Source organism: Amblyomma americanum, chromosome 2, assembly GCF_052857255.1.
Source record: "Amblyomma americanum isolate KBUSLIRL-KWMA chromosome 2, ASM5285725v1, whole genome shotgun sequence".
NCBI lineage: Eukaryota > Metazoa > Arthropoda > Arachnida > Ixodida > Ixodidae > Amblyomma > Amblyomma americanum.
In genome coordinates, this window is record NC_135498.1 from 172,082,502 (window position 1) to 172,107,709 (window position 25,208).

Sequence of the window (25,208 nt, forward strand, 5' to 3'; positions counted from 1 at the left end):
TCTACCGCAGATGCATCTGCGGCATACACATATACCGCTTGTTCATGTCGGCTGTACATGTTATGTAGTGCTTTTGCCGTAGCTTTCCTTCTCTCCTGATGTTGAGCAAGATGCATGTTCTTAGTGGCGTGACCAGTGCTGCCTCAGCGATGCATTTAGGTATTTGTGTCTTGGTATCTAGTGGTGGCAGCTCGACGCTTAGTCCTAGGCGATCAGGTATGGCCGTTCTTGCTTTGGTGCGGGAAAGCCGGCAGCGTTACGTGTCCTTCCTTAAGCTCGTCTAGGGGGTTGTGTACTCCTAGGCCCAGGATTCTTTCGGTAGAGATACAATTCGGCAGCCCTAATGCAACCTTTAATGCGTGTCAAATTTTAGCTTCTACTGTGGCTTTTGAACTGCTCTCTAATTTAAGGTACGGGAGTGCGGAGACAAGCCTGCTACGACGATTTACATTTTTGGAAAGTCGCGCCTAAACCATTTTTAAGGGTATGTGCTGCCCTCTGGCGCCACTAGTGCTAACACATCGAGGCATGTGCACGAGCCAGCGCAATGAGGTGGGGCTTTTGACATTTTATGGTCGCGGTTTGGGGGAGTGTTTGCAGCAGTTGCCGGTCGCCTGACCGCCTCAACGCGGACGCTTTTATCCGTGGTTGTTGCTTCTTCTTCAGCAGTTTGTGGCCTGAAGATGAAATCCGAAGAAGTGAAACTTTCTGGCGGCAAGCCCAGTGGCGTCGTACTGGCGGACATACAGGCAGTGAACGCGCTGAGTGCCGACCAGTTCTCCGAGTTGGTCGACGTAGTTTTCCGCTCATCGACGAGGTCGGCTCCGTCATCGAGCGGCGACGTGAGTCGTTTGGCGTGAACATTCACGAGTGCGGTCCTTTCTGGCATGCTTTAGAAAGCTTGCTAGGTGGCCTAAATGTAGCATTCTTGCCTTTCTTCGCAGCGAAATGCTGAAGCTTGCGTTGAGCGGAGAGGATGTGTGGTGCACTCAATGAGGTTTTGGTTGGACTATAGCAAAATGGGAACGACGCTTTTTTGGCGCTGGGTTTACGCAATTGATTGCACTGCCTGTCATAAGAATCTTGCGTGGTGTCATTGGATGTCTTGTCCTGAAAGTGTTACGAATGCGTCGTGTTAGCGCGGTACTGTTGAGATAGCAGCGTATTTTCTCCCTGTGTGCTTGGCTGTGTCATGCTTGGTTGGTTACGTTTCGAGGAACGTTTTTTACGGTCCAGATTTCACTTTTTTAATAACCAGATGCGTGTTCGAAACACCTCGCATGGCTAGGGACAGTGTGAAAATTCAGCTGTGGCGTCTTTTCTCATGAATGAATGCTACTGACGCCAATTCAGTGCTGCGTTTGCGGATTGTAATATTTCAACATTGCAGCGGGAGTTGGTTTTCGATTGCACCGAAACCCGTCTTTCAGAAGTAAAGCTGTTAATTCCTAAGAAAAAATGACGCTACAGCAGAAGTTACAGACCATGATCTCTAACCATACGAATTGTCTAAACAGTTGAAATTGAAAATTAGTAGTTGGGGAAAGGAAATGGCGCAGTATCTGTGGCGCATCTCGGCGGACACATGAACCGCGCCGTAAGGGAAGGGATAAAGGAGGAATAGTTTCAGACAGAATCCGGTTAGCAAAGTGCAATCTGGGCCACAAAAAAAATAACATGAATGAAACTACTAAAGTCCTCAGCAGATTTGGTAAAGAAGCAGTGGTTACAGTAGGCCATGCAATTTTAGAAGTGTAGTGGATGAATTCATTTGTCTTACAGATTCATATCACGAATTGGATGCTAGTAGCAATAGGCTAGAGTATATTTGGCTGTCATGTCCCGATTATACATAACAGCTGGTCCAGGTGCATCAAGAGGGCAGCAAGTAACAATCGTATCCTGCAAGCACTTGCCTATGGGGTAAAAACTTGGAGGGCAATGGTAGGTGTTAGTAAGGGTAAGAAAATCAGCAAGGATTGGAGAACGAACTCAGGTTAAAGATATTGTAGCTCAGATTATGCTAAACGTACATTGCTGGGGTCTACAAGGACCACAACTAGTAGCTGGCATATTAGTGTTATGGAGTGGATATCACATCAAGGAAAACATTGTGTTGCTGGTGACATTCATTAACTGCATGAGGAATTGGTGATGCCTCATGCATTGTTACATTGCTCTAACAAATAGTTGACGCGATCTTGTTTTTCTGTGGCTGCCAAATGTGGCGTGCTTAGCTACTGCCGTCTTATGCATGAGCGTGCGTGTACTGTTGCATTCTTATTTCCTTGGTTGCTTCACTTCCTTGTTAAAGCATGATGAGTGAATTCAGACTTAGTACTACACTGGTTTTTCTATCGTGCCCTCTAAACACTGTTTACACCAATCCCATTCAGGTTTGCCACAGTGGCTTTCGCATTTACCTTGTGAGCCCACTGTCACAGGATTGCACCCCTCCCATGGCAGTCACGATGTGATACATTTAAAACGCATAAGACGCCCGTGCGCTACGCGATGTCAATACGTTGAAGAACCCCATGTGGGCATATTTAATCGAGACCTCCCTCGCAACGTCTGATTTCCAGCTTCAATACATTACTCCCTACATACTGCCCATCCCATCCAGTCTGGATTATATTCAACAACTTTCCCCAGCCCCAGTCTCATCATTGCCTCTGTGTTTGTTTGCCACCATGTTATGGTGATTTGTTCACTTGACATTCCCAGCACAAGGCCTGAATAGCACTAGAGCCTTTGCTGTAGGTGTTCTGTATGTTGTAGTTTTCATGTATAATGCGGTGTCGAGGGTTCACCTTTGTGGGTCATGTACGGAAGTGGCAAGAACGGTGCTTGCAGGCCAGCGGTGGACACTGCAGCGAAACGCTTGTCCTCTTGCTGTCTGAGGCCTCACGACGTGGCCTGGATGGCGTGCAGCTGCGCCAGAGCCTGCTGAGCATGGGCCTGGAGGGCGCAAGGGCAGCTACACTGGCGGAACGGTGGTCAGCATCCTCTGCTGCGACGCCACAGGTGAGCCTTCTGTTGGACACCAGGAAGCACCACTGCTTTTGTAGTTGCGCAGAGTAATTTTGCAGTTTGGAAATTTTATCGCGGTGTTGTATAAAATGGTATCCTCATGCATGACGTAGTCTTTTCTAGAATGCTGTGATCCTGTTGTCTTCCGTTCTTTAATGCAGATATAAAGCACTTGGTTGAAGTGGAAACATTTTGATTGAGATGAAATTCAAAAATGTTCGTGTACTGAGATTTCGCTGCTCTTTAAATAGCTCAAGAGGTCGAAATTGATCTGGTGCCCTATGCTAGGGGATGCCACATGGTCCTAAATTCTGGTTTGGTGCCACTGCCCTTAAGACGGGATTGGTTGTGTCCAAGTAGAGCTCACAGTGTTTTATGATAAAATGCCTAAAAAAAATTCACAACTTGCAGTTCTACTGGTTGCAGTCTAGTTTTTTTATCCCGCAAAACGGACAGAGGCAATGTAGTGTTTACTCTTCAGTTCAAGGTGCCTTAATTTGAACAACCATTCGTTCATGTTGGTGCCTTGGTCAACAACAAGGGTATTAAAATGGTTCCTGGAAATTTGAATTTTCAATTCCTGTTCAAATTATCAAGAATCGGCTGCACTTGTTTAATAAGTGTATTTGTTCAAGATTGTTACACCTAATAACAGCCTAGTATGTTTTGTCATGTTGACATTGTGATGTTCCTTTTTTTTGGTAAAGAAGGAATCAAATTGCCTTGCAATAACCTTTTTCTGCCTCACGCAAGCTTTCTCATCTTATTCGTGAAGAACTCTTGTCCTGTCAGGTGAATCTTAAAATGGACACTACGGACGATTTAATTTTTCGACCTGACTAAAAATCGATTCTGTGGCCATTTGTGGTTATCTTAACCATGTAACCCTGTTAATTCGAGGGATTGGGATAAGCTGTTGTTGTGCATTTGACAGTTTTTCTTGTTGAGGTAGTCCACAAGACCACGTGGGTCGTTACAGATTGGTGACAAAAAAAAGCAGCTGCAAAACAACACTTCCACCCGCCTTTTTTTCCGTTAAAATACATGTCTTGTGGAGGATAGCACTGCTGGATCCAAGCGAGGTGTCGAATATGTGCCACAGCAACTGAATCCACCACTGACTGACTTAACACTGGGATTGAATGCACGTGCACATACCTTTGTGCACAAATATTGATGCTCTATCATCGTTGTGGCCAGGGATTTTCTATTTATTTATTTCCGTTTCAAGAAACCCCTAAAGGCCCTCGTTAGGAGGGTATTATATTGGGGGGTGGTAAAAATTCGAACCTGAAGATACAAGAAAGAACATCTAACAAGAGGAACTGGAAAAAAAAACAAAACAAGAAAAGTGCAATAACAGATAGCAAGTATCAAAATGTGGTGGAGCAACAAAATGCGAAATCAACATTATGAAAAAAATAATAATGAACAGAACGCAAAAAAAAAAAACTCTCACACTACGGTGAACAGAACTAGAAGAAAACTACACATTGCTTTCATTTTTTAAAAGTTCATGAAATTATGTCTTATGCGTTTCAGTTTCGATTGCGAAAGGCAGCCGGTTCCAATCAATAATGATTTTGGGTATGAATGATTTGGCAAAAGGTAGGTGAAGTGTGACATGTGATGCATTTGATCTTGAAAGGACGGTCACGGCGTGGAAACGCTGCTAAGGGTGAGTGAAAGAAATCGTCATGAAGCAATGGATGATGGTAAATTTTGTGTAAAAGAGTTAAGCGAGCGAATTTGTGACGATTGGAATAGTTGTCAAGTCCACCAGGAGCTTTTATCGCCGTGATGCTTGTAAAACGTGAGTAGTCAGAATAAATGAAATGAGAAGCACGGTTTTGCAGGGATTCAATGTTATCTTTGATGTAGGCTTGATCTGGGTACCATGTGGCTGAAGCTTACTCAATTTTAAATCGAAATAATGTAATATAGGCAAGCTTACGCACGTGCACCAGCTTATGTCGAAGGCTATGTCTTAAGAGACCAAGAGAGCGGTTAGCAGCTGCTGGAATAAAGCTAATACGGTAAAATCTCGTTAATACGACACTGATGGGACCATGAAAAATTGTTGAATTATCCGAATGTCGAAATATCTAATGAACAACAAAAAACATGAAATTTGCCCCAGCATGACATACTTTTATTTGGCAAAGAATTTTGTTATTGTCGTCTGCTTTTTCTGGCAGATTTGAGTGGCCACAATAGCTCTAACAGCTGCCAGATGCTCTGCGGCACATGAACCATCAGGAATTGTTCACAGAAGCCCTCCAGCACGAACAAGGCTTCTGCGGCTTCTTTCACCGTGCGCTTCGCGTTTGGGGCATGTGCTCACAATCGTCATCCTCCGACAAATCGTCGTTGTTGGTGCCTGTCATTTCGTGAATGATTTCGTCGTCGTTCAGCTGACCGGCAGTGGCGACACCATGATCGATGCACACGTAATCGGCGAGCCGCACGGCAGAAGGCAAGGCTCTGTCGAAACAGCTGTCATCTTCTATGGTTGCGGTTGCGTCAGCTGCTTCGGTTGGCAGTTCCCCTACACAGCAGTTTGGTTGCACAAAACTGCTGTGCCTGAAGCAGTTGGCAATAACTGCTGTAGGTGTGTTGGCCCATTCGTGCGCCAGAATGTTCAAAGCGCTGAGGAGCCTAAGATCATATTTCTTTCCAGCTTCTATACACAGCAGCATGCGCTGCAATACATGCTTTCTGTACTTGCATTTTATATGTTGGATTATGTCCTGGATCATGGGCTGAAGGGCTGCGGTTGTATTCGGCGGGAGGAACACAAGCTTGATCCATTCCAGGCTCGACGCCTTGCAGTGAGCACTGCAATTGTCTACAACCATGAGGACCTTTGGTTCTTTTACCTGCTGTGCAGGGGTCACCTTTAAAGGTGAGGTGATCATCTTATCTGGGAGTGCTTTAAAGAAAAGCACTGTTTCATCGGTGTTAATTATATTCCGAGTGTCGTAAGCAGCTAGGTGTTCACGAAGCCCGATGATCCGCCACTCCTCAATTCCATGTTCATCCTCGGGAGCTCTTTCGCCACACACACTTTTAAAAGTAAGATTGTGACAGCTTCTGAAGCGAGCAAGCCCACCTTCAGAAGCTTTGAACTCTTTAATGTTCATTTTCGTGGCGAACCTTTCAGCCTGGGCACAAATTAGTGGCCCACTCCCAGGGAGGTAGGCCTCACGTGCGTTTCTGATCCATCGCATAACGGCTTCTTCGAGTTCCGGGTGGGCCGCCGTCCACAGTCGTTTTCTTTTGGCAACTGTAGCCCTCACTGTCAAACACCTCCATAATGCCGTTTTCATTTATTTATTTCAGAATACTGCAGGCCACTGCTTGGCCCAAGCAGGCCACGTACGTGGCCAAGGTTGCTCTTTTAACATCATACTTGTTCACCGCATCAGAGTGTGAAACACCATCCTTCAGCGCCTTCAATATTTCCACTTTTGTGGCTAGGTCCTTTGCCTGGTAGTACCTCGGCCGCTTTGCCGGTGTCGCAATCGGAGCAAGACGCGATGGCGAGGCGCGCAGGCGCGGCGTGCTACGCACTCGAAAGCAGCACAGTAAACACGCTAGCAAAGCACGCAATAACCAGAAAAGGCGCATTAGGGTTAAATAACCGAAACCGTAGCAGCAAGAAACACGTGGCAACGGCGACACACGCCAAAACAAGACTTGCTGCAGATAGGGTTAGCACAATGACTGAAACATGACTGCAAAAGGCAACGAAGCACAAAGACACCGGGCGCTTCGGTCGCTGCTAACCTTGCTTCCCTCGCCCCCTCTCGCACTGCTGATGACGACCTTACGGATGGCCTGCGCTGCATTCTTTTTTCAGCTTTACAGTAGCGCCGCCCTTGGCGGGCCTTAGAACTAGGTCGAATTAACCGATGCGTGGTAAAATTTTTCCAAATTAATGAGAGTTTTGCCCCATAGACTCTTATATATAATTGTAGGGACCACGTTTGCAGATCGAATTATCCAATTTTCCAAATTAACGGGGGTCGAATTAACAAGCTTTCACTGTATGATAGTTCCAGGTTTAGTCGGACTGAAGGTAAACTCCTAGATACTTGTAAGTGGAAGTGGACTCAAATGTTATGTCATTAAGAGAGTATGTATTTGGGATGTGATAAGAATTTCTAGTAAAGGAGATGAGCTTTGTCTTAGAAGGGTTTAGGGTCATAAGCCACAACTGGCACCAAGTGTTAATAGTATCGAGGTCAGTTTGGAAAATTTTTATCACTTTTTTGCATTTTTCCCATGTGTTTAATAGGTTGTTAGCTGCCGCCTGCCTATAAAAACGTTTTTCTTATTATTAGCTCTTCACAGCCTCCCATTGAACCAGGGCGCAGTTTTGCTGCACTTAATTGGGATAACCCGTATGTATTTTCTAATGAGGTTGATTAGGGTAGTTTTAAACAGTGTACAGTTCTGTTCAGTAGAATAGAATGAAGATTCAGCTAAGAACCACCCACAGAAAGGGGTTAATTCATGATTCATTTGGTCAAAATTAGCTCTGCTATAACACCTGATCAGCTTGGTGGTAGTTTTTTTTCCAATAAGTCTGCAATTGATGCATTCAGTAATGTCATGGTCAGAAAGACCATTAAAGTGAAATATTTTAGTACAAGCATCGGGATTATTGGTTAGAATCAAGTCGAGAATGTTTAGAGTGGAACCGATGATTGCGTGGGCTTTGTAATCAGCTAAGTTAGGTGAAAATCTAGACAAGTCTGTAGGAAAGCGTGCACATCCTTATCACCCGGAGCAACAGATAGTGTTTCCCAATTTATACGTGGGAAAGTCACCGAAGATAATTAGGACAGAATTTGGAAAATGCATATACAGATCGGTGAATAAGCAACAAAATTTATCTGCAAAGCCTTCATACAGGTCCGGTGGACGATACAACATGCTGGCAATAATGTTTGTAGTAGTACATTTCAAGGAGACGAATACACACTTGAGAAAAGAAGCAACAATTGGTATAGAAATCAGCTCTTGCTTAATCGCGATAAGCACACCACCTCCTCTTCTGTTCTTTCTGTCGCGCCGAAAAAATTTAAAACATGATTTGCATTAAAGGATGTCATTGTCTAAGATATAATCGGTTAACCACGTTTCCGTTAATGCTATTAACGAGGTTCCAGAGGAGTAAATAAGTGAGGAGAGGGCATCACTTTTTGCTCTAACGCTTCTGATGTAATTATATACGAAGCAAATGTTATCTAAACACTTCGTTCCCGGCAAGCATTATTCAGGAGGAAAACAAATATAAAAGCGACCTAAAAAAATGGCCAAGTCAGCAATCACATGAGGCAGTCAACACAAAGAACAAACTCAAAAACTGAAAAGGTAGCGCGGGGCACCCTTTTTTTCATGACCCATGGCAAATCAGGTATTGTCCGAGAACCGTATCCCCGCATGTGATAGAGGGTTGGCTGATGCACGCGCTAGTTTTCTTCTTTATGAAAACCTCTTCCATAATCTCTCTGGTACGCTGGTCCCGGTGCCGGTACAGTACCTTGGTCTGCTCAAATATTGCCTTGCAGTTCTTTTTATCTTCGCACTGAGTGCAATGCTTAGATACATCTGACGATGCTTGTTCATGTTCTTTTAGGCGGATATTTAAGCAGCGGCCGGTTTGTCCGATATACACCTTTTGGCAAGTGAAAGGAATCTGGTACACCATCGAACACACACAATCCACAAATCTTGATCTGTGCCGCACCGAACACGTAAAGGGGTGCATTTTTTTTTTTTGGACATCTGTCCCAGTCATCATAACAGGCGTTGAAGCTTTAGGGGTGATGAACAGACCACGTTAACACTAAAACGACGAGCAACATTCCTCAGATTGTGCGCCATGCGATGCACGTAGGGAATGGCCACTGCTTTCTTTTTGGCTCCCTTTTTTTCACCTCCGTTTTTCACCTCCAATTAGTTTTTCGCATGTACGTGTTATAATGGAGAGCGGGAAACCTGCCGCGGTCAGTTGTTGCGCCTGCAAGGAAACGCCATAGGGAGGAGAGGGCTATGTCATTTTTTACCAGTTTCGTGTGCCCTGAACAAAATTTCAGTCTGTTTTTTGGACCCTGGTTTATTGACCTAACAGGTGTGGCCCTCCTTGAACATCAGTCTTAGATCTAGGAACTGAAGTTCATCTTTTTCCGGCATTTCAGATATGAAATTTAGACCCATGGCATTCTCTTTAAACACTTTCAACATATCAACTGCACGTCTTGCGTGCCCTCTCTTATTTACTAGTACCAGAAAGTCATCTACATATCTCCAGATCTTAAAAGCAAGACCGTCAAGATTTTCACTGATCGCTACGTCTACTTTTGCTAGAAAAATACTACTGATTATCGGGGCTACACGAGAACTGATACACACACCCTGTTTTTGCAAGAAAATTGTCCCCCGCCATTCCACAAAAGCTGAACAGAAGTTAAAGGAAAGCAGTTCTAAAAAGGCTTCCACTGTGATACCGCCGCGACCAGTAAATGCTACTTCATCGTTCTTTAGTGTGATACATTCCTTCACGGTGGTCAAGAGCTTGTCATGAGGTAGGGCATAATACAAATCTTCAACATCAATGCTAAATTCAAAACAGGTTCCTGGGTTATTATCTTGGAGGTACTGGACGACCACCTGTGAGTCAGGAACTGCTTAGGGGTCAACTACTGCTAAGGTACTGAGGTTCTTTTGTAAATAACCGGAAACTGTGTGTTCAGCATCGTCAGATGTATCTAAACATTGAGCTCAGTGCAAAGATAAAAAGAACTGTAAGGCGATATTTGAGAAAACCAAGGTACTGTACCGGCACTGGGACCAGCTTACCAGAGAGATTATGGATGCGTTTTTCATAAAGAAGAAAACTAGCACGTGCATCAGCCAACCCTCTGTCACATTATTTGATGCGGAGATGCGGTCCTTGGACAATACCTGATTTGCCATGGGTCATTAAAAAAGGGCGCTCCGCGCTATCTTTTCAGTTTTTCAGTTTGTTCCTTGTGTTGATTGCCTCATGTGATTGCTGACTTCGCCGTTTTTTCGGTCGTTTTTGTATGTGTTTTCCTCTTGAATAAAATTTTTAGTTGTGAGACAGCGCTTGGGTTGTGCAGCTCTTCATCCGTCGTCTCTGTTCGCACTGTATTTTTCCTGTAAAATGAGTAATATTTTAATTTTGCATTCCAGTTCATTAACTCCTTTAGTCAACTGTTCCAGGTTGTTCTTAAGGGTGACGTGGAGGTTCACGACTTGATTTATCGATTCAAGAAGGCTTGTGTTGCTCGCCTCAAGACGCTGAATGGCTAAAGCTACAGCGTCAGGCTTGTCTACTTGCGCTTTAGTCATAGGGCCTGGGTTTACCTCCACGTCACCTCCAATAACCAAAAGGCTCCAAATGTATGATGCAGCACGAACATACTTCACATAATCCACTACACCAGGTGGCCAGGACACAGCAAAGGGGCAGGCATTATTGTCACGGTAACACTTAGTTTCAAGATAACTAGCCTGTACAAGCGGCATGTGTGAGTACGTAGGCATAGCAGCAGTGTCGTTGCCTACGGTGTCAGCAGGCATGACGCCCTTTTCAAGCAAACGGATGGGTGACGTGGCCCCATGTAGCTCGACAAACTGCGAAGTGGCTTCCAGAGTTAGTGGTGAAGGGTAATGCGGCCAATCCGTATGGAGGCAGTAGGTATCAAACGGCTCTGTGAAGTAGGTTGCAGCGCCGCTCTCCCAGACGTTCATTTTGGGCCCATCCAGGCAATAGGGTCTACTCGGTAGCTAGCCTAGGATAAGCAGCAGCAGCACCTGTACAAGCCTCATTCGTGAGTACGGATGCGTAGCAGGAGTGTTGTGGCAGCTTTTGAGAAAATTCAGGAAATATCCCTGTAATAGCTGTCTTGTGGGGTGCTTTGTTTAGTCGGAGTTGCTGCTGCTGCCCGCTGAGGTATTTCAGCCCCTATTCAAATTGATCAGAGTGAGTATAGCTACTCGATCTGGCAACACCCTATAAGCAGTAATTTAAACAAACCCCTAAGGTTTATCCGGCGGTTTTTCAAGCTACGCTGTAAACAGCAAACTTGGCTTGGCCAGTCTGGAAGTGGTGGCATCACATTCTTAGATGTTCCGGCAAAATCTGCCTCTGCTCAATGACATGAACTCCCGAAGATAAATTCCTCATACAGAAAACTGTGCAGAGTTAAACCAATGGGAGCATGTTACAGGGATTCAGCTTAAATAAGCAATTTACTGCAGAAAACTTTAATATTGCAATAAATTGTATATAATTCTCTGTACAGAGCAGATAACATCCTTTCTGCAGATCACAAAGGAATTCTGGCCGTCCGTAGCTTCCGCACGGCCTCATTACTGTGCTTTTTTGGAAGCTTGAAAGAAGCAGGTAACCAAAGGTGCAAATGCGAAGATGTATTAAAAACAGTGTCTAGATGAAGAAGTTGATTTGATGACCAAAAAAATGTTGCATGCAGCTTTTTTGATGTGCAGGGTTTAGTGGCTTGTGTAACAAAACAGAAGCTACTTATGACCTAACATATGTGACAAACACTGTTAAAGAGAAAGCATTAAACGTTCTCAGCATCAGTGTTGAGCTGGAAAAAAAGACTAAGCTGAGCTTTCATGAAAGCTGCCACTGCAGAGCAACTTAGTTTGTGCCGTCTCATTGGTAGAAGTGCCTTCTGCAATAATAGTTGCATTTGTGGTGTATAGAAAATATTTTTTGATAAGCACTATATTTGTTGATTCTTGATAAAATATATTGGTGAGTCTTTGGAAGTCCTTGAGACCTCTTGAATTTCGGAGTTCGGAACCAGTGTAGTAGGTGGAAGTTAACGATTCTTTGAGAGAGGTTGCTCAGGAAAAGCAACCTGGGTCTCACAATCCCCACTAGTGGCTGTGTTTTAAACAGCCACCTGCAGGAGCAGTGGCACATTGCACCGCTGTACGAGGAGTGGTGTCACGACTCCCAGCGATTTATGAGTAGAGAATGACGAATTCCTCATTCAGCGGAACCCTGGTTATGTGTCCCTCATCCTGCGACGACCTGCACTTTGCGACGAATTGGCGCTGGTCGAATGAATCTTCCATATGGATAATGTATTAAAAGCCTTGATTATAAGACCGAAAAATATGCACGCCCCACTTCATACAAAGTCTGGTGGGAATCGTCCGGAATGAGAGATGCTGGTGGAGTACTGTATTGGGAAACATGGCGCTAACTTTCTGGTTTCAGAGTTGAATCAAGGTGGAGACATATGCGTGCAGTGATGCGCTTTAACGTGCGGCCTGTAATGACTGTGCTGCGAATGGCTAGGACTCGGACTCTGCGCGTGCGACCTGCGGCCGTTGGTGCGAGGTGGCTCGCCTGGGCCGTTTTACTGCATGCGTCACTGATGAAGTCGTTAGGGAAATCAGCTATGTGTTCACACCAGCATGAAGTTATAGTTAAAGGAGCCATGACATGGTCGCTCTTCATATTGCAGTTTTGTGCTTCAGTAACTAATACAAGAGCTTATGATTCACTTACCGAAATTTGGCTACCCTGGACACACTGTATTTTCCAAAAAATACGATCGAAATTGAGACCGGGAGACTCCTCCCACCGGCAGCGGCCGCCATATTGAAAGCTCTCGTGAAGTCACTATGGCATGCACGGAGCAATGTTGTCTGCTCTCGTTGCTGCAATATGCGCAGCAAGATATCCATTCCCCCCTGCACTTTCCTGGGCGATCGAGTAGCAGTTGTCCCCCATATATGAATGACTGCTGCCGCAAAAGCGATAAGAGTAACGCAGTTTTTCTTCGGTATAGGTAGGGTCCCGTCACATTATAGGCCAATAGGACGGCGATCAATGGTCGGTGGGCTGGTCGGTACCCAAATGCCGTCATTGACGCACTGGTCTGTCACGCTAGGCCGATGACCACGACGCCAGCATGATCAATGATAGCGTAGCGTCAGCTTAGTGGGAGCCAGAAGAGTGTGGTAGGGGGCTAGTTGGCATGACATTCTATAACCACGGCGACATACTCGATGTGCGTGCACCAGCGAAGATGTGCTTTCATTCGGTGCCTGCACATAGAACTGATCGGCGAGGCAAGCGACACGGGCAGAAAACGCCGCACGACGGTGCCGCTCGCCGCCGTTGCCTTGGCTTGTGCGGCCGAGTGAAAGCTTCACGCCCGGTGAGGCGATGGCTGGAAAAACTCCACTTGTGTACCTTATCCATATTGAAAAAAGCGGAACAAGCAGCTACATATCATATCTTCACACTTTCTTACTAATAAGTGAGGAATTTCTGATTAATTCTTGAATTTCGGTTGACGGTGGACCGCCGGCCTCTTTCGGGACGAGGCCTAACGAGCACGCAGGATTCGTGTGTGCGATTTTGGCGATTGTGGAGAGCGAATTCGCAGTTTTAGCGCCTGCAAATAGCTGTCAAGCGTAGTTTTGGCCATATTGCTCTCAAAGGGTGACGACTGCCTACATCGCAGGACGCGAGTACAATAAGGGGAAGTGCCGATATATGTGACCCGGTCTGCATAGCATGTGCAGGAGGCAGCTGGCAGCAGCCGTCGGCGTAGACTGTGGACAACAAATCTGGTTATTTTCATTAATTCAAGTAATGTCCGAACGTATTTTTAGCTTAACTGATCTAAAATTAAATTTTGTAACATAAGAGAAAGCAGATACCATTAGCAAAAAGTGTCGGTATACTACGCGAAGCGTTTCCCAAGCAGGCGATATAGCATCATCGGCGCTTATTGCAGTGTTATCATGGTGTGTAAGTGAGTAAAAGTGCAATTTGTGAGCAAGAGTACGTAATATTTAAGATAAGGAGAACCCACCTTGCATTTTAGCCATGCAAACGAGCAGTACTGTTTGCGCACAGCCATGTAAACAACCTTAGCGTGGAGCTGCAGTTGTCATAATCGTCGCACTCCTGGGGCACAATGTGCACGCACTGCAAAATGCTGTACTATTATTTTGAAGCACTCATTTGGACGGCGGCGACTATTCATCAATGCGGGTGGTGAAAGCATTCGAGTCGCGTAGGGTTTTGCAAGCGCCTTGGCTCCTGCAAAAAGGTTCTATGAGCCGAAGGAAATGTATGTTCGACTTATAGACGCGTACATGCAGCACGCAATTCGTTGCACTCGGCCCTTTTCTCTGCTCCTTTCGTGCGTCAAGGTTACTGTAGTGCACCTGTTGATAATTTGTTTAATTATCGAGCCAATGAATAGCGAACAAGAACTTGGTAGCTAGCTACTAAATGCCACGGCTTTCACGGCACACATCGGCGAAGGCATGCACGGCACGTGCCGCTTTTCACATACGGGAGCACTTAACTGCTCAAAAGAGACCACACTCATAACATACGAACAACATGCTTCTAAGCGTAAATAATAAAGCAGGGGTCCATCGATCTCTGTTTCCTCAACAATCGTAAAACGGTCGCCACGAGCAAGTCCGCTTTCCCGTGGATCACTCAGCTCGCGTACTAATTTGAAGGCTTCCCAAAAGAGAACACGGAAAATGCATTTTATTTTGCTAAGCTAAAAGGAAGAACTGTTCGAGCGACCGCTGTCTACGGTGTGCATGCAAGCACCTCAACAGCTCGCAGCAGGTGACGCGGGGCGTGTATGCCCTCCTGACATCAGTGATCAGAGGTTGCCATACCAGCAAGCAGTTCGTGAAAGAAACGAAAAAAGTTCGTTTTAAAAATATTTATGCAGAAAATCAACTGAAAATTGGGGGACTTGTAATTTAACCTGTTGGGAATTAAAGGTGATAAGCAGGGTATGCGTCAAAATAGGCTGTGATGGCCCCTTTAACAATACGCTTATTTTATGGCTCCCCTTTCACAACAGAATGATCGCCCCCAAAAAAGAGTGCGGACTGGTGTGACTTCACAGTACCTCCAGAAATCCAAAGAAACATTGCCAAAATTCCATGTTGTGCACAGCGAAGGGACAGAAATAGCTGCCAGAACAAATACCCCCTTTGTCGCAAAGCGTTGGGCATGGGTCACAAGATAAAGAAAATGCCCAGTGGTGACCTTCTACTGGAGCTTAAAGGGACTGTGCAATAAATTAATTGGGATAAAGTAAAGCAGACGAGAGATAGGCATTCGATCACTCGTCACCCCAGTGCTAGAATTTTTGAGCTAGCATCAACAACAGCGAAGATATAGACGATTAAAAATCATGCTCCTCCTCTCCCCCCCGCCAAATTGTATACGAGAAGCACCAGAAAAAATAAAGAAAACAGCTCTGGGACTGGGCCCCGCCCATGAATACGTCATCCACTGACGTTTACAGTAGAACCCCGCTGTTACGTTCCTCACTGCTGCGTTTTCCCGGCTGTTACGTCGTTTTCGTCCGGTCCCGGCATAGCTCCCATAGGATCCAATGTATTGGGTACCCCGCTGTTACGTTGTAGCTGTGAAAACGTTCCCGCATGATACGTCGCAGCCTGGCACCCCGAACCTGGCCGGGCAACGCGCGCCAACCGCCATTTTGACGAGTCTTGGCCAGGCTTGGCTATGGAATTGGCTACAAAACCATGGCCTCCGAGATCACCTCCTTGCACGCGTGTGGGTAATCTCGGACGGCGGAGAGGAAACTGCCACGGAAACTGAAGAGACGGAAGCAGCCTCTCATGATCAAGAGCTGAGTGGAGCTTTGAATGCGCTGGGTGCCACGGGAGTCACGTATGACGACTACTTGGCCGTGGATGCTGCTGTCGTGACGTCCGAGTGTCAGAGTATCGCCGAGATCGTTGCAGACTCGGTCGCGAGTGAAGCCTCAGACTGTGGTGACGACGAGGAGCAAGAGCCGCATGATTCCGGGGAGTTGGCGGACCCGAGCTTTGGAGAAGCCGTCGCAGCTCTGGACCTCCTCCGCAGGCACGTCGCACCTCAAAGCGACGCTGAGAGCAATGCGGCTTTCCAGGCCTTCGAGAAACGCGTGGTGTTTTCCAGCGAGCGGAAAAAAATGGCAATCGACCATTCTCGATTTTTTTTAAGACCTAAGCTTACTTGATGTCGAAATAAATTGTTTCAAGGCAAAGCTGCACTGTTCTCATTCATTTTCGGACGTTTCCTCACTGTTGCGTTTTCCCGGCTGTTACGTTTTTTTTTCGCGGTCCGGTGAAAAACGTTTGAACGGGGTTCCACTGTATTTTGCAACTTGCGGTTATCGCTCCTAGCCCCCCAGCAGCAGCGTCGGCGGCATGGCAGCATCTCTCCGGTCTCTTTGCCTTCCTGGATTGTGGCGCGCGTCGGGTTTGTTTGCTTGTCATCTGTGGTAATTAGCAGTAATAAACACAGACCTCGAGGTGCGACTGCTCGCTTTTACGGACACGATGGGCATTGAGAACCCTATGCGTGCGCACGAAGAGCCGTGCGAGTGGCTCCGGAACTCCCGACAGAAGGAGGCGGCAGAGGAAAATTGAAACCATATGCACGAAGGCAATGCCCTGGCTCGCGCTTGCCCGAGAGGGTCGCGCGACGGCATGAGCGGACAATTTTCACGGCTACCGGATGTGTGCCCGTGACGTCGTGGCTGCCGTGGCTCCAGCGAATGAAAGCGTGTGGTGGCCTGGCGACATCATGGGTAGTGTGACGTCTTTCTTCCACGATTTTAGTTCCAAAATCGGTCACTACGAGCACACCAATCGGCCCGCGAATTAAAAAAAAACGGTTTTTAGAAGTTCATAATAAATTGCCGGCTCAATTTTGAAGACTCATACTTGGTGTGAATGCTTCTTAGCATCATTTCTAAGCATTGAAAACATTTACAAGTGACTTTTTATTCATTGCATAGTCGCTTTAAAGACTACCCAACATTCAAAACTATCCACCGTTACGCAGTTGTCGAAACCCATGTCAATAACTGCACACAGGACCCTAAACACCATCCGGAGTGTAATCTCTGAGGCCGAGTTCCTCACACTGATCGAACAAGAAATGCTGGAGGGTCTCAAGGACCAAAATGTCATCAACGTCTACCACATCACAATCGGGAAAGAAAACAAAGAAATACCAACTGAGCACCTTGTCTTCACTTTCAATTCAAGTACACTGCCCAAAGCAATAGAGTTGGCTATTTGAAAATAAATGTCCGCCACTACATCCCGAACCCAAGACAGTGTTACAAGTTCCAGAGATACGGCCATGGCTCACAAAGTTGCCGTGGTCGCAAAACATGCGCGAAATGCGCCTCATTCGCGCCTGTTTCAGAGAACTGTGAAGCAGCACTGTGCTACGCAAACTGTGAAGGAGATCACGCCGCTTATTCAAGGTCTTGCCCAAAATAGAAAACCGGAAAAGAAGTAATTACTCTACAAACAAAGGAAAACATTTCATTCAGAGAAGCACGACAGCGACTTTCACATACCGTTTGCACGTTCTCCTTCACTGCAAAAACAAAATTTGCTGATGTGGTGTGCGACGGCGTGGGGCACCACGCCAGGCTTCGGCACCTGCCCAGGTCACACACAGTGATCCTGCGGCAGGGCCATCTGCGCCCCCAGCAGACGCGGCGAAAGCCGCCCTGCCATTTCTAGAAAAGGGCTTGCCAGCCCTGTAGTCTGCAGTCCAAATGACTTCCCCCCATCGAGGGAAGTCTGTATCTCGCACACCCGTGGCTTTTTCGCGGCACTCCAGTGCCTCCGGTGTTGCGTTGCAACTCGTGAGAACTTAAAACTAGATACGAAGCTTTTGCAGTCACTGTTCTACATTTAAAAACAATCACAATATGTTCTATATACCTCGAACCACATTTAACAGTCACACTACACGATCTAGAAGCACTTATTAAACAACTACCAGAGCCATATCTAGTTGTTGGGGATTTTAATGCCCACTCCGGTTTTTGGGGAAGTGAACAAGCAGACAATATAGAGGTCCTATTTTAGAGGATTTTATTCTGTCCTATGATATTTGCCTGCTCAATACAGGAAAACCCACACATTGCTCTCCAAGCTCTGGAAAAATGAGCTGCATAGACCTATCTTTTAGTCCTCCGTCGGTTTTTATCGATTTTAAATGGAACATTCTGAATAGCCCTTTGGAAGCGATCACCTTCTTGTGGTAATAAACTTGTCATTACCACATCTATCATTCAAAGTAAACCGCGTCATTGGAAGCTTCATGTAGCTGACTGGGAGCTATTCTGGGAAAAGGTCTCTCTTAAAAAATTATTTACAGATCATCTCATTATTGATCAGTTGAATGAAATGTTTACATCTTGTATCATTGCTGCGGCACATCTAGCTATCCCTCAGTCCTCCGGAGCGGTTCGACAGAACAAGGTGTGGTACAACAAAGAATGTAGAGAGGCGAAAAAAGTGCAAAATAAGGCTTGGGGAATTTTTCGAGGTACTCGATGCACGAGAACCTGATAAAATTTAAAAAGGCGAGAGCCAGTGCATGGCGCATCCGTCGCAATACCGAGAAAGCTTCCTGGAAAATTTATGTACCTTCTATAAACAGTTCAATCGGATCCAAAAAATGTGGGAGGAAGTTCGTAAATTAAATGGGAATTTCTCCCTTTTCACAGTTCCTTTTCCTAAAGTCCCCGATACGCAAACAAATATAGAGGAACAAGCAGACATCCCAGGTGAACATTGCTCAAGTGATTCCAGCTCTTCACTCTACACAGAACAATTTTTAAAACACAAAAACATTGTGGAGAAATAAACTTCCTACAAGCACCTGCACAAACAAAGCATACAATAGTTTAATCACAGTTCATGAAATAAACAGTTTTATCTGCCGGCAAACAGACTGTGCCCGGCCCTGATCAAATTCTTTATGAAATGCTGGCACATCTTTCTCAGCCATCTCTGGAAGCACTTTTGAGATTTTTTAACAAAATATAGATGTCAGGAAAAATACCCCAAGCCTGGAAAAAAGCCGTTATTGCACCGTTCTTGGAACCTAGAAAACCATCAACCTCCCCTAGTAGTTACATACCAATAGCCCTTACTAGCTGTCTTGCTAAATCATTTCAAAGTGTTATGAACATTAGGCTGATGTTTTTTTTTAGATCTCGTGAACTTCTTCATATCCACCAGTGTAGATTTAAAAAATCTTGTTCAACAGCTGACCATCTCGTCCACCTTGCAAATATAGTCAAAGAAGCATTCATACATAGACAACATTGCCTAGCAGTATTCTTTGATATGGAGAAGGCTTATGATACCACATGGAGTTTTGGGATTCTCCGCGACCTAGCAGACCTATGTATCCGTGGAAGGATGCGAATTGTCTAAAAGATTTTCTTTCTAACCATTCATTCCATGTACGCCTAGGTTCCACCCTTTCCAAAAAATTTGTTCAGGAGAATGGGGTACGGCAGGGGTGTATTTTAAGTACTACCCTGTTTGTTGTGAAAATGAATTGAATGGCTAAAATAGTTCCAAAGTCCATTATGGATTCCCTGTATGTCCATGGCATGCACATCCTCTGGCCTGCCAACCAGTGAATGACAGATACAACTGACATTAAACAGACTCGCGGTTTGGGCCGACAAAAATGGGTTTAAGTTCTCCACACAAAAAGCAGTTGCTGTTCTGTTCTCACTTAAAAGAGGTTTGCAGATTGATCCCACCCTGCACTTAAATGAAATTATACTTCCAGTATAAAATTCCAGTATAGTATTAGTAGTATTGTATATTTCGGTATAACATTTAATAGGAAACTCACATTCCTGCCATACATAACCATCATCAAAAAGAAAGCCTCCTAATTCCTGAATATACTAAAAGTACTGTCATGAAAACGCTGGGGACCTGATAGAACTTTTCTTTTACAAATCTATCGGTCTGTAGTATGCTCTACCCTAGACTATGGATGTGCTGTGTATGGGTCCGCGAGGCCATCATATCTAGGCCGACTGTACCCAGTGCATAACCTTGGTTTTAAGTCTTTCAACTGGCCTATACAGAACATCCCCCATAAATAGTCTCTATGTTGAAATCAATGGGCCCTTCCTTACAGACAGAAGAACTATGCTCACATGCACATATGTCCTGTAAATCTGTTCACTCCCGAATCATCTCTGTTATCCCTACCAAGTGAACCTGCAGGACACTGTTCAACAACAAACCGCATTTAATCAGACCTTTGCTTCTCCGCTTCGAGGATACTTGCCAAAGCTTGGAAATACTAGATTCCCTTCCTGATGTCTCCTGAAGACACGACCCACTGCCCCCATGGTACAGCCTTCCCACTGTATGTGACTTTACATTAACACACTTTCGGAAAACACAAACACCACACGAGCACATATTACAGGAGTACCGGGCACTACAAGAAAAATATGTGAACATAGAGTTTGCACGGATAGCTCAAGAACAGCAGAATATGTTGGAAACGCGGTTGTACAAGGAAACTGGCAAAAAATAGTAAGGTTTTCTAACTGTGCATCCATTTTTACTGCCGAATGTTATGCAATCTCTGTAGCTCTAGAGAGAATATTAAAAAACAGCGTAATCTACACAGATTCACCTAGCGCGAACGTGGCACTACACTACAAAAATGCAGTCGAACCCTTAATAGAAAACATATTACACAACATAGAAAAAGTCAGAACACAGGGACATATAACATTCTGCTGGGTGCCGAGCCATGTTGGAATAGGTGAAAATGAAAGAGCTGACCTGTGTGCTGCACAAGCTCCAGTCATGAAATCAAAAAAGTCAGCATACCCCATAGAGATTGCATGAAATTAATACATAATAATCTGAAGGCTAAATGGCAGACAACTTGGAATAATGAAATAAACAAGCTGCATTTTGTAAAGCCTGCCATCGAAGAATGGAAGACTTGTACAACCATAAACGGTTTATAAAAGTAATTTTATATTGTCTCATAAGACACACACTTTGTATTGTCGCATAGGACCCATATTTATATTGTCGCATAGGACACACACTTTACACATAGCTTCCTACTAACGAATCAAGACAAACCTCTTTGTGAAAGATGTGGAGATGAGCTCACTATAAATCATATTTTACTATCATGCTCAAAACTCGAAAAACTACGAAAAAAGTATTTTACTCAATTTTATAATGAACACATTCCTTTTCATCCATTTCTGCTCTTATAAGATCAAGCAATTGTTGACATACCTCGTGTTTTTAGCTTTTTAAGAGAAGCTGGATTTTTTTTATAAATCATAAATTATAGACCTCGCTTGTCTTGATACACTTCAGCTGTTTTCTCAATCCTGAGAAATGAGCTGAGGTGTCTATTTCATTGGTTAAGAGCCTCGACATCCTTGCCCCGCCAAGGATGGCCGCTGAGGTTACCTGACCTTTTTAAAGATCTTGCCTTTCGTCATTAAAATTGCCCTTTACCCACATAGTGGTACAAAATAACTTTTAGGTCCCCTTCACACCACCGTTGTTTTACAGTTTTTTACATAATCCTGCAAAAAGATTTTTCTATACCTTGTGTTTGGCACATGATAGCCTTAGATGCTTATGCACCACTAAACCCAACACAACAATACAGAACACAAATCTACTCCACCTTGGAGGATTCCCCTAAACATTTGACCTCGGCTGGTATGTACTTTTCTTTTTAGGGATACATGCTGGTTGTCGGAAGGCAAATAATAGGAAACGTTATGTATGAGGTAAACTTGCTATCCTGCGGGCCAGTTTTGCACCATTGTCTAACATCCTTGTCTTGTGTCGCGCTCGTCTCTCATCACATGGTTGACTTTGCCAATTGTTCTTCACTTGTCAGGTGCGGCCCTGGCAGCTGCGGGACGTGGAGTGGCGCTTTGGAGTGACAGTGGCCAGCTCGTCCCAGGAGCCCCGCGGCAGCTTCGTCCAGCTGCGCTTAGCATTGGCCAGTGGGCAGGACGTGCATGTGGAGATGAACCTGGCCCAGTTCTACTCACTCTGCCACGAGATGGAGCAGGCCAAGCTTACACTGGAGGCCCTGCGCTGAACATTCCACCACGGCACCATCTCTAATTGGTGTCAGACCTGTGCAGAATACTTGAGTGGTGCAGTGCTTTGCAAGAAAGAGATGCTTTTCTGCAGCTACTGGCCCCTAGAAGCCAGAATTAACCTTTCTTTAAAAGATGTGATGCCCTCAGGAGTGCATGGGAATCTGCTACACAGGGAAACTTGTTGAATGGAAGCACTCTTAGGCAGTACGAGCATAGTCTGCTTTAGTGAGGTGCTGACTGTGCATGTGAAGCAGCAGGTGCGTACTTGCAGCTGTTGCCAACACAAACTGCACATGTTTGTTTTGTTTGGTTTGTTTTTGTTTATTTAAGGAAGACAGGTATAATAAAAAAACGTACACATGTGGTACAGGCTAGCAGTTCATTTTCAACTAGTGGAGCTCTGTAGGGAGCAAAGGAGAGGCGCACATGCGTACAGACGGGTTGTGTGGAAAAGGCGGATTGTGCAAAAGTAGTCACACAGTCAAGGTGGCTGAGCACATTACCTCAACATCATCAGCTGTTGTCTAATCTTGGTTTTTGTTGTCTGTTGTGCACTAATTGAATTCCTTGCACAGGTCTGATGCCAGCTGTACATTTGGTAACCATTGCAACATAAACTTGCTCTCACACCCAATCCCCCTTCTCCTATTTCTCATATGCACCTTTCAGCCACACAAACTCATTGTGGAATAGGCTCAGTGCTTAGCTTCTCTTCAGGACACAGAATTTTCTTGTGTAATTAAATGCTTGATATGTAGATGTGTTTTGGAGTGTATAACTATTCTCTGCTTTATCACGAAGGAGACTTTTCTACCTAAAGTGCCGGCTCACAGCACACCAATTTCGAAGCTGCTTGTGATGTCTTCTGCAGTATATAAACGTGGGCGGGCTACGCTGCAGGCACTGTCAATTCTCTGGCTTATGGTGGTTTGGTGCATTACAACACCACAAACACGGACATATATGGCCATCCATGGACTATGCGGGTGTAGTCATGCATGGCTCCTGGCCTTGCATGGTGAAAAGGGGACCCTGGTAGCTGAGCTGACACCAAGTACTTTGACCTCTTAGCAGAGGAAAAGTTAGGAGGACACTTAATTACCATGACGTGTGACGATCGACAGCACAGAGCGTCGTTGTGCAACCTTGTGTACTGCAACATGCCTTTCATTCTTCAAAGACACTACACACGTCATGATTCTGTCTTTATTCACCTTTGCAGAATTTGCTTTGATATTACGTACAAAGTTCTTCGAAGTTGTACTGAGGCTGTATGGGCAAACATCCATCATGTAGTAAGTCTCGTGTGGCAGATCGAGCTAGTTGGTGCAAGCGTGACAGCTTTTAAAGCACTAAAACAACACGGAAGAAGGAAGAACAGACAAGGACGAGTGCTACTTCCAACTGGTTTATTTTGTGAAACCGCAAGTGCTTTATACATGTCAAAACTCCCATGTCAGTGACGCTGCATGTGCGCGATTACAGTGCGTAGCTGCTGAGAAGAGAAGCAGTGACCATGTGCACAATTATGTTTACCCAGGAATGCTATTCTTTTTTTTCAGAGATGGTGGATTGAAAAGCTAAGAGGGGCTTACTGCCGCAAGGTAGCTCCAGCAAACGTGGTTGTTGGCGAGTGAAAGGTTAATGTCAATCGAGCGGTTTTCCTCATCAGACCGTAGTTCATGGGTTAGTTTTAGTGGGCTAAAATTATTTTCGAAGGCTGCTAAAATTTGGCTAACTTCCTGTTGAAGAGAGTTCCGATTGCAGTCAGTAAACACTAAAAAATCAACAAATATAAAATCGTTAAAAGCATTTGACCCCTCAAAGTGATGCAGGAGGGCTCTGTCGTGGTAGCTTAAAAAGAGATCGCTAAGCATCTTTTCTCGGTGATCTGTTATTAAGGGATGCTCATGTCTGGTGTCATGTTGAGGCAATAGGCAGTGACCGGATGTTCACACAGGCGACAACTACAGTGGCATCCTTCATTATGGTGTTCCACTTAGTGATAGGGTTGAGGTGATGCAACTTCAACTCCTTTAACTCATCCGCAACTGCTCAATTTAGATTTTCGTTAGAATGGTAGAATTTATGGTCCCCAGTTGGTGCGATAGCATTTGAAGCTGTTGATACCTTTGCCGGAAGTGACTGCTGGGGCCTTTGAGAGCCAGGTTGCTCTTCAATAAAAGCTCCATCTGAGCTGACTGTCGTTGGCTCACCTAGCTATATCGCTTAGGGCAGATCACAGTGCACGCTTTCCATGTTTCGGAACAATGTGCCGACACACTTTCAAGATTATGCTTAGAGCGGTGCTTCGAGACGGTGAGCACGCACGCTTTGTTCATTGGGAACCTAAGTGCTTCGATGGGCCAGCGCTGCTTTCAGGACAAAGACATCGCTCTCAGCGGGGACATGTTGAGCCCCACTCTCCAGTTCAGCTGCATTGAGTGCAATGCGGTGACGTGCCGTTTCGAAGAGAAAAGTGCAGCTGACACGTGTAATTCAGGAAATTTGGTGTTCTACCGAGACATAGTGGTACCAGAGATTGTTTAAACAGTGAATCAGAGGTAGTTACTCTAAAGTATACTATCTCTGCGCTAATCTGCCGAGAAAGTCGGCGCCTTATGAACAGTCGGCACGCTCATGTGCGTTGGGTCTCTTCTGTAGCGTTCATTTAGCGCTGTGTTTGTTCTTAATAGCATTCTTGTAACTTGCGTAGCATATTCCAGTGCAACCTCCTGACCCGGATACTCTACATTTCAATTACGTTTCCAACAATTAAAGAAAACGGATTGCGGTCACTGACCAAATCATGAAATTCAAGACGTTTCGGAACCTCGTACGGGTTCCTTCATCACTGAGTGGGACAAGAAATCGTTGCGACTTATATGCGTAACTCGTGGCGTAAAGAGCGTGCGTAGATGAGTGGCATGGTTCCTTGCACCCGGTTCATGGTAGCTGGTGTCGATTGGATGATCAGAGATTCCATCAGCCGCCGAGATGACACGTCCCTTCCCCATTGCGATGACAGTGGCGTGGTCCCAGTCAGTCATGTGAGCATGCTCTTGCACATGCTGGGCAATGGCGTTCGTCGTGTGATTATTATTTCTTACGTCACGTTTGTCGTCGTTAAGCCTTCTGGGAAAT

The 25,208-nt window shown here is 45.2% G+C and overlaps 1 protein-coding gene across 1 annotated transcript; it reads left to right on the plus strand.

The window, feature by feature from the left end:
• Positions 1 to 554: 554 nt before the first annotated feature.
• LOC144122000 (COMM domain-containing protein 7-like) lies at positions 555 to 22,431 on the plus strand. Its single transcript, XM_077655495.1, has 3 exons — positions 555 to 842; positions 2,857 to 3,027; positions 21,854 to 22,431. Exons 1-3 carry the CDS (start codon positions 684 to 686, stop codon positions 22,058 to 22,060), a joined length of 537 nt encoding a protein of 178 aa, XP_077511621.1. The 5' UTR covers positions 555 to 683; the 3' UTR covers positions 22,061 to 22,431.
• The last annotated feature ends 2,777 nt before the right edge of the window (positions 22,432 to 25,208 follow it).